Source organism: Gorilla gorilla, chromosome 10, assembly GCF_029281585.2.
Source record: "Gorilla gorilla gorilla isolate KB3781 chromosome 10, NHGRI_mGorGor1-v2.1_pri, whole genome shotgun sequence".
Taxonomy (NCBI): Eukaryota; Metazoa; Chordata; class Mammalia; order Primates; family Hominidae; genus Gorilla; species Gorilla gorilla.
In genome coordinates this window covers 132,163,862-132,181,279 of record NC_073234.2, presented here as the reverse complement: position 1 = coordinate 132,181,279, position 17,418 = coordinate 132,163,862, and the positions used below count along the sequence as shown (strand labels likewise).

At 45.9% G+C, this 17,418-nt stretch overlaps 1 protein-coding gene across 2 annotated transcripts in view; it reads right to left on the bottom strand.

The window, feature by feature from the left end:
• RNFT2 (ring finger protein, transmembrane 2) overlaps window positions 1–17,418 on the bottom strand; it is a 114,180-nt gene that overhangs the window by 75,483 nt on the left and 21,279 nt on the right. For both annotated transcript variants that reach the window (XM_055358118.2, XM_004053957.5), the window contains exon 6: window positions 10,168–10,268. In XM_055358118.2, coding sequence (XP_055214093.1) covers window positions 10,168–10,268 — 101 coding nt within the window. The remainder of the gene's footprint in view (window positions 1–10,167; window positions 10,269–17,418) is intronic.

Below are 17,418 nucleotides of genomic sequence, written 5' to 3'. Positions count from 1 at the left end.
CCTGTCTCTACTAAAAATATAAAAATTAGCTGGGCATGGTGGTGCATGCCTGTAGTCTCAGCGACTCAGAAGGCTGAGGCAGGAGAATCACTTGAACCTAGGAGGCAGAGGTTGCAGTGAGCTGAGATCATGCCACTGTACTCCAGCATGGGTGACAGAGTGAGACTCCTTCTCAAAAAAAAAAAAAAAAAAAAAAAATCCCATTTTGAGCTGAGGACACTGGGGCACTAAGAGGTGGAGTCACCTTCCTGCAGCATCTTGGGTTGAATGTGGAGCTTAGATTGGAACCAGTACTCAACCCACGCTGGTCCCTCTCCTTTCTTCCCGCTGGGTTACAGGTTCTGGGCAAGGGCCAGACTGAATCCCGTCTGTCTCCTCCAAAGCAGGGAGAAGTACACTCAGCACAGAATGGATGCTTTCTATATGCTTTGGAAATACTCAGCTGGGCTGGCAGAAAAGGGTGCAAAATGAGGCCTCTATTCTAGCATCTTAAGAACGGATTGGTCTGGGTTATTTTGAGTAGGGCAAAATTACTGACAAGTCACTCACAACACCTTCAGTGACCCTCCCACATCCCCGCCCCGTCTCCATGGAATTCCTCACCTGCAAGTTGGAGTGGTCATCCAGGTCATAACACAGGGAGAGGTTTGCGGCCCTGAGCTCCCGTCTTTAGCTCTGCTCTTGCCCTTCCTGGGATATCCCAGGCTGGTTGGTGGATTTCCACACTCTGCCAAATCTCCAATGCTTCCATGATCATGATCAAATGAAGATCTGCCTTATCCTTTCCATTTTATCTTGGACACAAGTTGGTGTTCAATCCATCTATCTGGGTTTTATTCTGTCATCTTAGTGAGTTTTTTTGTTTGTTTGTTTTTGCTTTTGGTTGGGGGGTGGGTGCAAAAGTGTTTTTCTATGGATTCATCATCAAGTCCAATCATTTCTAAAGTACTCTACAAACTTTAATGGACTGATATATTTTATTGTCAGTTTTGCTCCTCCTTAGGCACCTCCACCAATAATTACGAGGTTTTTTTTTTTTTTTTTGAGAGTCTCGCTCTGTCGCCCAGGCTGGAGTGCAGTGTCGTAACCTTGGCTCACTGCAACCTCCGTCTCCTGGCTTCAAGTGATTCTTCTGCCTCAGCCTCCCGAGTAGCTGGGATTACAGATGCCTACCACCACGCCAGGCTAATTTTTATATTTTTAATAGAGACAGGGTTTCGCCATGTTGGCCAGGCTGGTCTCAGACTCCTGGCCTCAAGTGATCCACCCACCTTGGCCTCCCAAAGTGTTGGGAATACAGGCGTGAGCCACTGTGCCCAGCCTAATTATGATAATTAATCGTAAAAGAATCATATTAATTGTGATATATGTCCAATGTTTTATTGTTTACCCAGTACTTTAATGAGTCTTATGACATGTGGCCTTCCTAACTAGCCTGCAGGCAGATAAGGGAAGAATGTGAACTTGGTTCCAATTTTGCAAATCAGGAAACTAGGGAAGGCTCAGAGAGGTGACACGACTTGCCCAAGGGCACAAAGCTGGGAAGTGGTAGAATTAAGGCTCTGATGTTGGTCATCAGACATCAAATCCTGAGAAGATTCAAGCTCAGTGGTAAGGGCTGCCTCCAAGGCTAAGACTCCTTAGCAAGGGCTTCATGAAGTCTCAGTGTCCTCACCTGTGAAATGGGTCCCCAGGAGGCCAAAATAAGATAATGGTTGTTGGTGTCACATACAAGCACCCTCTAGACTGGTGACTTCAGTAAGGACAAGGACTCAGCTATGTTGCTCTTCTCTCTCTCTTTTTTTTTTTTTTTTTGAGACGGAGTTTCACTCTTGTTGCCCAGGCTGGAGTGCAATGGCGCAATCTTGGCTCACTGCAACCTCTACCTCCCCGGTTCAAGCGATTTTCCTGCCTCAGCCTTCCAAGTAGCTGGGATTACAGGCATGTGCCACCACACCTGGGTAATTTTGTATTTTTAGTAGAGACAGGGTTTCATCATGTTGGCCAGGCTGGTTCAAACTCCTGACCTCAGGGGATCCGCCCACCTCAGCCTCCCAAAGTGCTTGGATTACGGGCGTGAGCCACCGCACATGGCCTGTTGCTCCTCTCTTAAGCTTCTCTCTCTCTCTCTCTCTCTCTCTCTCTCTCTCTCTCTCTCTCTCTGTTTCTGTGCACCAGTTTGACTCAGCCTGCTCTGATGGGGGCACAGAGGTCTGAGACTGGGAATATCATCATACCCAGAAAATGGCATGAGCTGGAAATTCATCCAAGGTTCTGGGAAACTCCACCTCCTCCACCCTCCATCCCCTCCACCCTCCACCCGGACCTTGACATTCTAGACCATGCACTGAATGCAGCGTATGAGATCTGTGTTGACGCCTCAGAACTGAGTCCTCAAATTGCTTTTATGGGTAGCCTCAGAAGATGGCAAAACCACTCAGTCCTTAAAGTTCATTTTCAAAACAGATGGATGTGATCTGAAAGCCTGACTTGAGTTTCATCCCTGTCCTAGAGGTCCTCTGGCCAACCCTACCCCCAACCATCCACAAAAGAATCTTCCCTCAATTCTGACAGCTCTGATAGTTTCCACAAACAGCAATCACGTTCTGATTAGCATTCACTTATGCAGTGATCTCTAAATACTTTTTTTTAAATGAAGCTAAATGTATTCTGCTTACAGGATTATTTTTCTTTCCTAATTAATTCTTTGGTGTTAAAATAACCATTCTTTTATGAAATGATATCAGTGATAGATGATCTTTTTTTCTAATTGTGGTAAAACACACATAACATAAAATGTACCGTCTTAACCATTTTTACACGCGCAGTTCAATGATGCTAAGTACATTCACATTGTTGCATAATCATCACCACTATCCAACCACAGACCTCTTTTCATCTTGCAAAGCTGAGACTCTGTACCCATTAGCAGTAACTCCACATTCCCTTCTCCCCCCAGTCCCTGGCAACCGCCATTCTTTCTGTCTATAAATTTGACTACTTTAGGTACTTCATGTAAGTGAAATCATACACTTAATGTCCTTTTGTATCTGGCTTATTTCAATTCACAAAATGTCCTCAAGTTTCATCCATGTTGCAGCATGTGTCAGAATTTCCTTTCTATTTAAGGCTGAATAATATTCCACTGTATGTACATACCGCAGGGTGTTTATCCATTCATCTGTCAATAGACACTGGGTTGCTTCTACCTTTTGGCTATTGCGTGATGATCGTTTTAAAAATATGTTTTTAGTTGCAAAAAGCAAGCAGATATCTACATGGTAAACCCCTGGACTTTGTTGTGGGTCGATTTACTGGTTTGTGAAATCTCTAAGTCTGGGAATTACACAATTTTGTATCTGATGTAGAGATGTGATTCCCATCACCCTTACACCCTCTACAGATTCTTCCAAGTAGTTGCATTTAGGGCCTCTGCTGAGCCTGTGACTATTCTGAGATGTGCTCACCACTGCCATCCTCAGGGAAAGCATCCACATCCCCACTGGACTCTGCGACCCAGCCCCTCTGGCCCATGAAAAGCCAACCAGAAGCGCTCTGTCTTTAATTTTAAAGGAGAAACAGAGACTGCCAGTGAACGGCTAAGTCATGCCAAGAACTGAACATCAAATTCCAGGAAGTCCCTGGTCCCTGCCCTTTCTCGAGGCTTGTTGTTTGGTTTTCCTAGGATTGTTTGAGTCCCTGCATGGAACAATGCCTAAAGGAAGAATTCCCTGTTTGCTTAAGTTAGTAACCCAAAGGGCCCTTAGTTGATATGTTTTCTTAATATAGACGTGGGCACACACACAGGAAGTGTCAATAGACGTTACTTGTGGCTGGGCATGGTGGCTCACGCCTGTAATCCCAGCAGTTTGGGAGGCCAAGGCGGGCAGATCACCTGAGGTCAGGAGTTCCTGACCAGCCTGGCCAACATGGTGAAACCTGTCTCTATTAAAATTATGAAAAATTGGCCGGGCGTGGTGGCTCACACCTGTAATCCCAGCACTTTGGGAAGCCGAGGCAGGTGGATCACAAGGTCAAGAGATCGAGACCATCCTGGCCAACTTGGTGAAACCCTGTCTCTACTAAAAATACAAAAATTAGCTGGGTGTGGTGGCATGTGTCTGTAGTCCTAGCTACTTGAGAGGCTGAGGCAGGAGAATTGCTTGAACCCAGGAGACAGAGGTTACAGTGAGCTGAGATTGTGCCACTGCACTCCAACCTGGGCGACAGAGCAAGACTCTGTCTCAAAATAAATAAAGAAATGCTCCTTGCATTTGTTGACATTTCTTGTGCATTAAAGTGATATGCTGGTAAATGAAAGAGTTGTAAAATGGCATGTTCTGCACGCTACAACTTCCACAACAAATATGTATAAATATGTAGAGAAAAATGTTAGCAGAGTTGCTGTGAGGTGACAGAATTGGAGGTGTTTTTGGTCCTTTTTAAATGGGTTTTCCAATTTTCACAATTAAAAATAAATTACTTTTGGGCTGGGCGCAATGGCTCACACCTGTAATCCCAGCACTTTGGGAGGCCGAGGTGGGTGGATCACGAGGTCAGGAGATCAAGACCATTCTGGCCAATATGGTGAAACTCTGTCTCTACTAAAAATACAAAAATCAGCCGGGCATGGTGGCACATGCCTGTAATTCCAGCTACTCAGGAGGCTGAGGCAGGAGAATTGCTTGAACCAGGGAGCTGGAGGTTGCAGTGAGCCGAGATCGCGCCACAGCACTTCAGCCTGGTGACAGAGCGAGACTCTGTCTCAAAAAATAAAAATAAAATAAAATAAAAATTACTTTTGAAATTAGAAATATAAGTAACTTTACAAATTGTGACCAGGTGTGGTGGCCCATGCCAGTATTCCCAGCACTTTGGGAGGCTGAGGTAGGAGGATCGCTTGAGCCCAGAAGTTCAAGGCTGCAGTGAGCCATGATGGCACCACTACCTTCCAGCTAGGGCAACAGAGCAAGACTGTGTCTCCAAAATAAAATAAATCTGAGATACTCATTTATTTGACAAATATTGATGGGGCAGCAACTATGGGACAGTATTGTATAGGCACCAGGGGAAACAAACTCACTAAAAAACATCAGAGGCTGGCAAGCAGCCCTGAAGGAACTCAGGAGGGAAACTGTTGACCGTTCGAGATGTTCATGGGAGTGAGTGAGATTCTGCCTGCTTCATTTACGTTGGCAGATTTGTGGAGGAAGCGTCTCGTTTCAAAAGAATTTCCAGGTGCATGGCTGCCAGGGTGACAGGGATATTTTAAGGAAGCTGATGATAAGTCGGGGCTAAGTAATCCATTCAATTTCCTGTGCTTTGCCTCCCCACTTGCCCCACCACATTGCATAGAACTCTGAGTCAATGTCACAGAAGAGAGTGCCTACGTCATGGGACATGTATTTGGGGTGTAGGAGCAAGAAGCCCTGTTACCTTGTCTCTGCACAGCTCAACCCAAATGGTGTAGACATTTTTATCACTTAACATTATTTAAAAAGCACTGCTATTACTATGTTAAAAAAAGTGTCCATTACAAAAAAATTATAAAATACAGATAATTCTAAAGAAAAAAATAAAATTGCTCATATATGTATATAATTTTTTTTTTTTTTTTAACAATAGGATCTCATTCTGTCACCCAGGCCGGAGTGCAGTGGTGTGATTATGGCTCACTGCAGCCTTGACCTCCCAGGCTTATGTGATCCTCCCACCCTAGTCTCCAGGGTAGCTGGGACTATAGGTGCACGCCACCATGCCCGGCTAATTTTTGTATTTTTTGTAGAGATGGAGTTTCACCATGTTGCCCAGGATGGTCTCGAACTCCTGGGCTCAAGTGATCTGTCCATCTCGGCCTCCCAAAGTGCTGGGATTACAGCGTGAGCAAACGCACCTGGCCTATCCACATGTTTAACGTCTAGAGGACCACTGTTAATATTTTAGGTCAGGAGTCAGCAACCTTTTCCTTTAAAAACAGAGAGCAACTATTTTTGGCTTTGTAAGCTATATGGTCTCTGCCATAACTATTCAACTTTGTTGGAGCACAGATGAACTCATAAACGATACGTAAATGGATGGGTGTAGCTGTGTTTCAGCAAAATGTTACTAATAAAAATGGGTGAATGGCTGTAGTCTGCCAACCTCTGTTTTAGTGAGTATCTTTAAGGACTTTTAAAAAGTATAGGCATAAATGAATGAATTAATGAATGAATGAAAAAAGAAAAAGCTGGTCACAATGGCTCACACCTGTGAGCCATTTGGGAGGCTGAGGTGGGTGGATCACTTGAGGCAAGGAGTTCAAGACCAGCCTGGGCAACATGGAGAAACCCCATCTCTACTAAAAATAAAAAAATTTAGCTGAGCATGGTAACATGCGCCTGAAGTCCCAGCTACTTGGGAGTCTGAGGTGGGAAGATTGCTTGAGGCTGGGAGGTCAAGGTTTCAGTGAGTGTGATCACACCACTGCACTCCAGCCTGGGTGACAGAGCAAGATGTTGTTTAAAAAAAAAAAAATGAAAAAACAAAGAAAAAAGACATGCATACTTAAAATAACTTTTAAAAGCTGTTACATGCATCAGATGGGGGAAAAATCAAATACAGTCATACATCGCTTAATGACTGGGACATGTTCTGAGAAACACATCCTTAGGTGACCTGGTCCTTGTGTGAACACCACAAAGTTGACTTACACAAAACTAGTTAGCATAGCCTACTACACATCTAGGCTATATGATGTAGCCTATTACTCTTAGGTTACAAACCTACATAGCTTGTTACTGTACTGAATACTATAGACAATTATAACACAATGGTATTTGTATATCTAAACAGAAAGGGCACAGTAAAAACACCGTATAAAGGATGAAAAAAGGTACACCCATATAGGACACTTACTATCACTGGAGCTTGCAGGACTGGGAGTTGCTCTGGGTGAGTCAATGAGAGAGTGGTGAATGAATGTGAAGGCCTAGGACATGACTATACACTGCTGTAGAATTTACAGACACTGTACATGTAGGCTACACTACATTTATTTTATTTTATTTTATTTTATTTTGAGATAGAGTCTCATTCTATCACCCAGACTGGATGCAGTGGCGCGATTTTGGCTTACAGTAGCCTCTGCCTCCCGGGTTCTAATGATTCTCCTGCCTCAGCCTCCCAAGTAGCTGGGATTACAGGCTCCTGCCACCACACCCGGCTAATTTTGGTATTTTTTTTAGTAGAGACGAGGTTTCACCATGTTAGTCAGGCTGGTCTCAAACTCCTGACCTCAAATGATCCACCCGCCTTGGCCTCCCAAAGTGCTGGGATTACAGGCGTGAGCCACCATGCCCGGCCGTTACATTTATTTTAAAATGTTTATTTCTTCAATCATAAATTGACCTTAGCTTACTGTAACATTTTTACTTTGTACACTTAGTTTTTATTTTTTGACTATTTTATAATAACACTTAGCTTAATACAGATTGTACAGCTGTACAGAAATATTTTCTTTCTTTATATCCTTATTCTATAAGGTTTTTCCTATTTTAAAAATTTTTTGTTACAACTTAAGACATAAACGTACACCTTAGCCTCACCCTACGTGGGGTCAGAATCATCAATATCACTGTCTTCCACCTCCACATCTTGTCCCACTGGAAGATCTTCAGGGGCAATAACACCCATGGAGCTGTCATCTCCTACGACAGCAATGTCTTCTTCTGAAAGGCACTGCCTAAGGCTGCCTTACAGTTAACTTTGAGATGGAGTCTCACTCTGGAGTGCAGTGGCGTGATCACGGCTCACTGCAACCTCTGCCTCCCGGGTCCAAGCAATTCTCTGGCTCAGCCTCCCAAGTAGCTGGAATTACAGGCACCTGCCACCACGCCCGGCTAATTTTTGTATTTTTAGTAGAGACAGGGGTTTCACCATCTTGGGCAGGGTGGTCTTGAACTCCTGACCTCGTGATCTGCCCACCTTGACCTCCCAAAGTGCTGGGATTACAGGTGTGAGCCACTGCGCCCGGCCAACTTTTATTTTTTAGAAGTAGAAAAAGTATACTCTAAAATGACAATGGGTGGGCACTGTGGCTCACGCCTGCAATCTCAGCACTTTGGGAGGTTGAGGCAGGTAGATCACCTGAGATCAGGAGTTCGAGACCAGCCTGGCCAACATGGCAAAACCCTTTCTCTACTAAAAATACAAAAATTAGCCGGGCGTAGTGGTGAGCACCTGTAATCCCAGCTATTTGGGAGGCTGAGGCAGGAGAATCACTTGAACCTGGGAGGCGGAGGTTGCAGTGAGCCAAGATCACACCACTGCACTCCAGCCTGGGCGACAAGGGCAAAACTCGTTTCAAAAAAAAAAGAGAGAAAAATAAAAGAAGATGACAATGAAAAGTATAGTAAAAATATAAACCAGTAACATAGTCTTTTATGATCATTATCAAGCATTAGGTACTGTACATAATTGCATGCCCTCTACTTTTATATGACTGGCAGGACAATAGGTTTACCCCAGCATCACCACAAATACATGAGTAAGGCACTGTGCTACAGCATTATGATGGCTGCAATATCACTAGGTAATAGAATTTTCCAGCTCCATTATAACCTTATGGGACCACTGTTGTCTATACGGTCCATCGTTGAGAAACATCATTACGTGACACATGACTGTAATATAAAAGGCCAAACTGGGCTGGGTGCGGTGGCTCATGCCTGTAATCCCAGCACTTTGGGAGGCCGAGGCCGGCGGATCACCTGAGGTCAGGAGTTCGAGACCAGCCTGGCCAACATGGTAAAACCCCATCTCTATGAAAAATGCAAGAATTAGCTGGGCATGGTGGCAGGTGCCTGTAATCCCAGCTACTCAAGAGGCTGAGACAGGAGAATCACTTGAACCTGGGAAGCACAGGTTGCAGTGAGCCGGGATTGTACCACTGCACCCCAGCCTGGGCAACAAAGAGTGAAACTCCATCTCCAAAAAAAAAAAAGAGGCCAAACTGTGCAAAGTAAGTTTCTGATCTTCAGTGCCCACCAAGAGGCAATTATTATTTCTAGTTTCTTGGTTGTCCTTCCAGAAATATTCCAGACCTGCACTATTCATACAGTGTTCACTAACCATTTTGAACACTTGAAATGTGGTTAGTTGGAACTGACATGAGCTGTATATGTAAGATACCAGATTACAAAGACTTAATGTGAAAAAAGAATGTAAAACCAGGGGCAGTGGCTCACGCCTGTAATCCCAGCACTTTGGGAGACCAAGGCAGGCAGATCACGAGGTCAGGAGTTTGAGACCAGCTTGACCAATATGGTGAAACCCCGTCTCTACTGAAAATACAAAAATTCGCTGGGCGTGGTGGCGCATGTCTGTAATCCCAGCTACTTGGGAGGCTGAGGCAGGAGAACTGCTTGAACCCGGGAGGCGGAGATTGCAGTGAGCTGAGATCGCGCCACTGCACTCCAGCCTGGGCGAGAGAGTGAGACTCTGTCTCAAAAAAAAAAAAAAAAAAAAACCAAAAAAAAAAAAATGTAATTTTTATATCGATTGTATGTTGAAATGACAATCTTTTGGGGCCAGGTGCAGTGGCTCACGCCTGTAATCAATCCCAGCACTTTGGGAGGCCAAGGCAGGTGGATTGCCTGAGCTCAGAGGTCCGAGCCCAGCCTGGGCAACACAGGGAAACCCCATCTCTACAAAAAATGTAAAAATTAGCCAGGTGTGGTGGCATGCACTTGTAGTACCAGCTACTTGGGAGGCTGAGGTGGGAGGATCACCTGAGTCCTGGGAGGTCGAGGCTGCAGTGAGCCATGATCACACCACTGCCAGCCTGGGTGATGCAGTGAGATCCTGTCTCAGAAAAAAGCAAAACAGACAAAACAAAAAACAAATATTTTTGATATACTGGGTTAAATAAAATCAATTATTATAATTGATTCCACCTGTTTCTGTTTAGTTTTCAGTAACTAGAAGATGTTAATTTACCTATGTGGCTTGCCTTGAAATTCTACTATTGAGTGCTGGTCTAGATATATATCAGTAGTAACAGCAGGGTGGAATTTGGAAGTTACAACATGACATAGAGCTTGTGCCTCATTCTCAAGTGAAAGGGTACGTGCCCCAAGCCCAGCCAAGTGCCCCACTCTCCCACCGTGGGGGTTGGATTCCCATACTCACCTGTTGTACAGCTGCTGGGAGCTGAATGTATAAAGCACATAGAGGGTATTCCCCGCCAGAAAGGCCAGGATCCACAAGATGACCAGCACTGACCTCTTCTCCTGAAGACAAAGCAAGAGACATGTGATATCAAAGGTGCATGTGGCAGAACCTTCCAGAATGTACCCTGATGACTGGCAGCTTTTCACTTTGTCAACATTTTGAAGGAAGTGGTGCTGAAGGTGAAAGGAAGAGCATTGGCACCTTTCTATTCCACTGATACCCAAGCAGTGGTCACGGAGAAGGTGGCAGAATGGTGGACATCTGCTTGAAAAACTATCTAGAAAGGCAAGAGAACACCATGGTTCGCAGCAGACTCCAGAGCAGGATGGCACACATTCAAATCCCTGGTCAAATCCTGTGTGGGAGCTGTCCAACTCCAGGCAAGTTATTTAAACTCTTTCAGTTTCCCTTTCCTCATCTGTAAAATGGGTATATCTTAGTATCTACCTTATAGAGTTGTAAGAATTAAAGTACATAAAATGCTGTTAAGAACTAAAGCACAGAGAGGTTAAGAAACCTCAAGGGGCTGTGTTTTAAGTCTCAGTGTCTTCATTTGAAAATGGGGTTGTTAAAGATTAAATCAAATTTTTAATTTTAATTTTTCTTCTGTTGCCTAGGCTGGAGTACAGTAGTGTGATCATAGCTCACTGTAACCTTGAACTCCTGGGCTCAAGTGATCCTCCTGCCTCAGCATCCTAAGTAGCTAGCACCACAGGCAGGTGTCACTATACCTGGCTAATAAAAAAAATTTATTTTATTTTATTTTTTAGAGAAAGAGTCTTGCTATTTGGCTCAGGCTGGTCTTGAACTCCTGGCCTCAAGTGATCCTCCTGCCTTGGGCTCCCAAAACACTGGAATTACAGGCAAAAGTCAAATTTTTAAATGCAAACATTCAGTCTGGTACAGATTCATATTTAAAGCTTGCTAAGGGGTAGGACTGATTATTAAGAGTTTACAACCCAGCAGAAGATCCAGATCTAGAGGTTGGAAATTTCTGCTTTCACTTTTTCTAGGGAAGACCTCTGGCCCACTGCCCTGGACTGACCATTCCATGGAATGCCACAGTGTAGAATTAAATCCAAGCTTATACACCTAATTCTCAAAGCCCTTCACAATCCAGCCCCATTTCTCCTTCTTCAGCCTCATTCCTGTCTAGTCCCCAGGAAGACAAATTGGAAATCCTCAGTTTGCTGTTTCCCAGCAGTTTCATAGCCTGACAGCAATCCTAGGAAATGTCTGAAGGAGATGCAAAGGGGGGCGTGTTCCTGCCTATGTACCCTGGGACACATAGGCAGATCCCTCTGCTGCTGATTCTCAACAGCTCGTGCCTTTTTCAGACTGGAGTGGCTGCATTGCTGGAATAAGATGAGGTCATAACTTTCCCAGTGTAACCTTCCCTGTGGTTTCGGTAAATGCTCAATACACAGTGTCTCCAGACACAGCTCAGTGCCCCACGCACTGTTATGATGCACATTTCCAGAGAGTGGACGAAACAAATGCATCTCCATCCACCCATTATTCCAGGAGCAGTCGAGGTTAATGACGCTAGAAACCACCTCCAACCAACCAACTGCTCTTATCAATGTGATTAATCCACCCGGCAGCTCTTTTTACTCCAATAAATAATAGATTCCAGTTTAATTCTCTATGAATCCAAACCAAAGGTGGAATAGGAAGAGGGAATTAGCAATGTTCCGGGAAGACAGAAACTGAAGGACAAAGGAGGTAGTTCTCTCCTAATCAGCTAAGACGCCTAAGCTTACTAAGGGCCATGTAGACCTGCTCTTATGGAAGATATGCACATACAGGCAAAGTGTCACCTGTGTCTTCATGAGGATCAAGGACCCCTGGAGGCCCGTCCATGGATACACAGATCCTCTCAGCTCCTAAAATTTAAGTCAAGGTGCCATTTGGATGTTACTGCATTTGAGACAGACCTAGCCCCCAAAGCTGCCTCCTACCGTTTTGGTTTTGTTTTTGAGATGGACTTTCGCTCTTGTTGCCCAGGCTGGAGTGTAGTGGCGCAATCTCAGCTCATTGCAACCTCCGCCTCCTGGGTTCAAGTGGTTCTCCTGCCTCAGCCTCCCAAGTGGCTGGGATTACAGGCGCCCACCACCATGCCCAGCTAATTTTTGTATTTTTAGTAGAGACAGGGTTTCACCATGTTGGCCAGGCTGGTCTCGAACTCCTGAACTCAGGTGATCTACCTGTCTCAGCCTCCCAAAGTGCTGGGATTATAGGCGTGAGCCACTGTCCCTGCCCCCTCCTACTGTTTTAACAACAGCAGAAAGGAGTTTGCATAAAGAAGATGAGACTAAGGGTCAGGAAGGACCTCTGACTCTGTCCCCAACTCCGAACCTCAATGTGCTCATGTGCAAATGGAGACTGGGTTGTCCTCCATGCTGCATGGAGGCCCAAGTGCTTTTGAGAAAGCAGACGATGCTATAGAAGGGTCAGTGAAGCTGGTGATTATTATGGGATCACCTGTGCAGGAGAAAGCACAGATTTTTTTAAAAAAATTATTTCTATAGGTTTTTGGTGAACAGGTGGTATTACATGAATAAGTTCTTTTGTGGTGATTTGTTAGATTTTCGTGCACCCATCACCCGGGCAGTATACATTGAACCCAATTTGTAGTCTTTAATCCCTCACCCCCTTCCCACTCTTTCCCCCAGAGTCCCCAAAGTCCACTGTATCATTCTTATGCCTTTGCATCCTCATAGCTTAGCTACCACTTATGAGTGAGAACATACAAAAGGTTTAGCTTTTCATTCCTGAGTTACTTTACTTAGAATAATAGTCTCCAATCCCATCCAGGTTGCTGCGAATTCCATTAATTCATTCCTTTTTATGGCTGAGTAGAATTCCATCATATACATATACCAGTTTCTTTACCCACTCGTTGGTTGATGGGCATTTGGGCTGGTTCTACATTTTTGAAATTGTGAATTGTGCTGCTATAAACATGAGTGCGTAAGTATTTTTTTCGTATAATGACTTCTTTTCCTCTGGGTAGATGCCTAGTAGTAGGATTGCTGGATCAAATGGTAGTTCTACTTTTAGTTCTTTCCAACCCCCCTTTTTTTTTCGAGATGGAGTCTCGCTCTGTCACCCAGGCTGGAGTGCAGTGGCGCGATCTCGGCTCACTGCAAGTTCCAATTCCCAGGTTCATGCCATTCTCCTGCCTCAGCCTCCCGAGTAGCTGGGACTACAGGCGCCTGCCACCACATCCAGCTAATTTTTTTTTTGTATTTTTTTTTTTTTAACTGAGATGGGGTTTCACCGTGTTAGCCAGGATGGTCTCGATCTCCTGACCTTGTGATCCACCCACCTCAGCCTCCCAAAGTGCTGGGATTACAGGCGTGAGCCACTGTGCCCAGCCTAGTTCTACTTTTAGTTCTTTAAGGAATCTCCACACTGTTTTCCACAGTGGTTGTACTAGTTTACATTCCCACCAGCAGTGTAGAAGTGTTCCCGCATTCATGCCGACATCTATTATTTTTTGATTTTTTGATAATGGCCATTCTTGCTGGAGTAAGGTGGTACTGCATTGTGGATTTGATTTGCATTTCCCTGATCGGTAGTGATGCTGAGCATTTTTTCATAAGTTTGTTGGCCATTTGTATATCTTCTTTTGAGAATTGCCTATTAACATCCTTAGGCCACTTTCTGATGAGATTTTTTTTTTTTTTTTTCTGAAAGCACAGACTTTTGAAAACTAGCTCAATTAAATGTTTCCTACATGCCAGGCACCATGCTAAACATTGCCTTCTTTTTATTTTTTCTTAAACAGAGAAGGTCTTGTTCTGTTGCCCAGGCTAGAGTGCAGTGGTGCAATCATAGCTCACCGCAGCCTCAAACTCCTGGGATCAAGCAATCCTCCTGCTTCAGCCTCCTGAGTAGCTAGGATGACAGGCACATGCCCCCACACCTGGCTAACTTTTTAAAAAAACTTTTGCAAGCCAGGTATGGTGGCTTACGCCTGTAATCCCAGCACTTTGGGAGGCTGAGGTGGTCGGATCACCTGAGGTCAAGTGTTCAAGACCAGCCTGGCCAACGTGGTGAAACCCCATCTCTACTAAAAATATAAAAATTAGCCAGGCATGGTGGCATGCACCTGTAATCTCAGCTACTCAGGAGGCTGAGGCAGGAGAATCACTTGGTAATCTTGGTGGTGCACACCTGTAATCTCGCTACTTGGGAGGCGGAGGTTGCAGTGAGCCGAGATTGCACCACTGCACTCCAGCCTGGTACCAGAGTGAGACTTCATCTCAAAAAAAAAAAAAAAAAATTGGTAGAGAAGAAAGGGGTCTTGCTATGTTGCCCAGACTGGTCTCAAACTCCTGGGTTCAAGGGATCCTCCCGCCTCAGCCTCCTGAGTTGCTGGGATTACAGGCATAGGCCACCATACCCAGTACTTGTGCTAAACACCTTGTATGCACTATTTCTTTCTTTCTTTGTTTTTTTTTTTTTTTTTTGAGATGGAGTGAAACCATCTCAAACCATCAAACCATCTCAACCCAGGCTGGTGTGCAATGACACAATCTTGGCTCACTTCAACCTCCACCTCCCAGGTTCAAGCAATTCTGCCTCAGCCTCCCAAGTAGCTGGGATTACAGGTGTGAGCCACCATGGCTGGCTAATTTTGTATCTTTTTAGTAGAGACGGGGTTTCACCACGTTGTTCAGGCTGGTCTCGAACTCCTGACCTCAAGTGATCCACCTGCCTTGGCCTCCCAAAATGCTGGGATTACAGGCATGAGCCATCATGCCTGGCTCTTTTCTTTTTTTCTTTCTTTTTTTTTTTTTTTTGAGACAGTCTCACTCTGTCACCCGGGTTGGAGGGTGGTGGTGTGATCTCGGCTCATTGCAACCTCTGCCTCCCAGATTCAAATGATTCTCATGCCTCAGCCTCCCGAGTAATTGGGATTACAGGCGTGAGCCACCGCGACCGGCCTGGATGCAAACTTTCATTCAATCCTTTTAATGGGTTTGTGAATTGGTGCCAACAGGCTCTTTTCCAGAGGCGGCACCTGAGGCTGAGATCACCAAGGTAACCTAATTGAGGGTCTGCAGGTGGGTGGAGGAGCAGGGATTTGAACCTGGAATGAGCACGGCCTCAACTACCCGGGTGCAAATCATGATGCCATCACTTGCACTGGCTGTGTAACCTCAGGTAAGGAACTTAGTGTCTCTGAGCCACTGTTTCCTCAGTGGGAAAATGACAGAAGAACGATTTTGTTTCCCTCCCAGGTTGCTGGGATGAACCTGCTGAGATGAGCAATGGGCTCAGTACTGTGCTGGGCATGCAGTTAGTGCTCAGCAGACACAGAGGACATGCAGGAGGATGGTGGTGAAGCTCTATGTCCACCCAGCAGCATAAGAGGGATGGCCATAAGCATGAAGGTGGAATGAAAGTAACCTAATGGGGCCGGGCATGGTGGCTCACGCCTGTAAACCCAGCACTTTTGGAGGCCAAGGTGTGCGGATTACCGGAGGTCAGGAGTTTGAGACCAGCCTGGCCAACATGGCGAAACCCCATCTCTACTAAAAATACAAAATTAGCTAGGCGTGGTGGTGTGTGTCTGTAGTCCCAGCTACTGGGGAGACTGAGGCAGGGGAATTGCTTGAACCTGGGAGGCAGAGGTTACAGTGCGCCAAGATCATGCCACTGCACTCCAGCGTGGGCAACAGAGCAAGATTCCATCTCAAAAAGAAAAAAACAGAAAATGAAAGTGAGCCAATGAGCTGAATGTCTGTGGCGTAAAGGGACTGGGCTAGGTGTACGTGGAGGAGATGCTGCTGTTGGAGGGGAGAAAGAAGGAACATTCAGGGATCTACCCAGGGGTGGTAGACAGAAGAATGCCTCCCTAGGAGGCTGAGGTCAGAGGATTGCTTGAATCCGGGAGTTGGAGGCTGCAATGAGCTATGGTCATGCCACTAGACTGCAGCCTGGACAACAGAGCAAGACTCTGTCTCTAAAAATTATGAAATAAAAGAAGAGGTTTTGGTGAGATCATGGCGAATGGGAGGCAGGACTAGATTGCAGCTCCAGAGAGAGCAGCGGGCGGCAGCTCGCATTGTGAATTTTAGCACCAGATTGACTGCAAGGACAAACCAGCAATCCCAAGAGGACCCACAGACTCTCTGAAGGAAACGGACTGCTCCTGCAGGACCCAGGAGAGCCCCCCAAAACTGTGAATGCCCCAACTGCGGAAGTGGGAAAGGGAGACCCTCCTCTCCCGAACACTCACCCTCACGGGGGAAGCTGAAGGTCTGTTTGCAGGAGAAGTTTCCAACTTTATCTGGCGCTGAGTCAATTTGGAAAGCCGAGCAAAATACAGGGGTAGAGGAAGCAGCAGCAAGGCCCTGGGAGCTCACTGGGTCCCCCAGCAGCCCATTCCTGTCTGGCACCACGGGGATCCAATGGGTAGGAGCAAGGGCTAAAACTCCACAGGGAGAAGCAAATCTCTAGCTGAACTGTGTAACAATCTGAACAAGGTAAGAAGCCTCCTGGCCAGAACTCAGGGGAGGGTGCAAATCCAGTGTGCTGACTCCACAGCGGGGGCACGAACTAAACCCTCTTCTTTGGCAGCTGGGAGGCGGATAGTCTGGGGCAGGTTTTCAAGCCCCTATCGCTCTCCACCTGGAAATGGTCTAGGGGCTGTTGTGGTGGGCACGGTGGGAGTGAGACCGGCCCTTCGTTTTGCAGGGGAGCTGGGTGAGGCCTGTGACTGCCAGCTTTCCTCCACTTCCCTGACCTGACAACCTGCATGACTCAGCAGAAGCAGCCATAATCCTCCTTGGTACACAACACCAGTGACCTGGGAATGTCACCTACTTAACCCATAGCAAGACCCGCCCAAGGAGAGTGAGAGGTCAGAAACACCTAGCCTCACCCCAATCCGATGGTCTTTCCCTCCTACCCACCCTGGTAGCGGAAGACAAAGGCCATAGAAACTCGAGAGTTCTAGAGCTCCACGGGTTCCTCGCCACGCTACCACAGCTGATGCTCTCTGGAAAGCGCCACCTCCTGGCAGGAGGCCAACCAGCACAAAAATAGCGCATTAAACCACCAAAGCTAAGAACCCTCACGGAGTCCATTGCACTCTCCACCACCTCCACGGCAACAGGCACTGGTATCCATGGCTGAGAGACCCATAGACGGTTCACATCACAGGACTCTGTGCAGACAACCCCCAGTACCAGC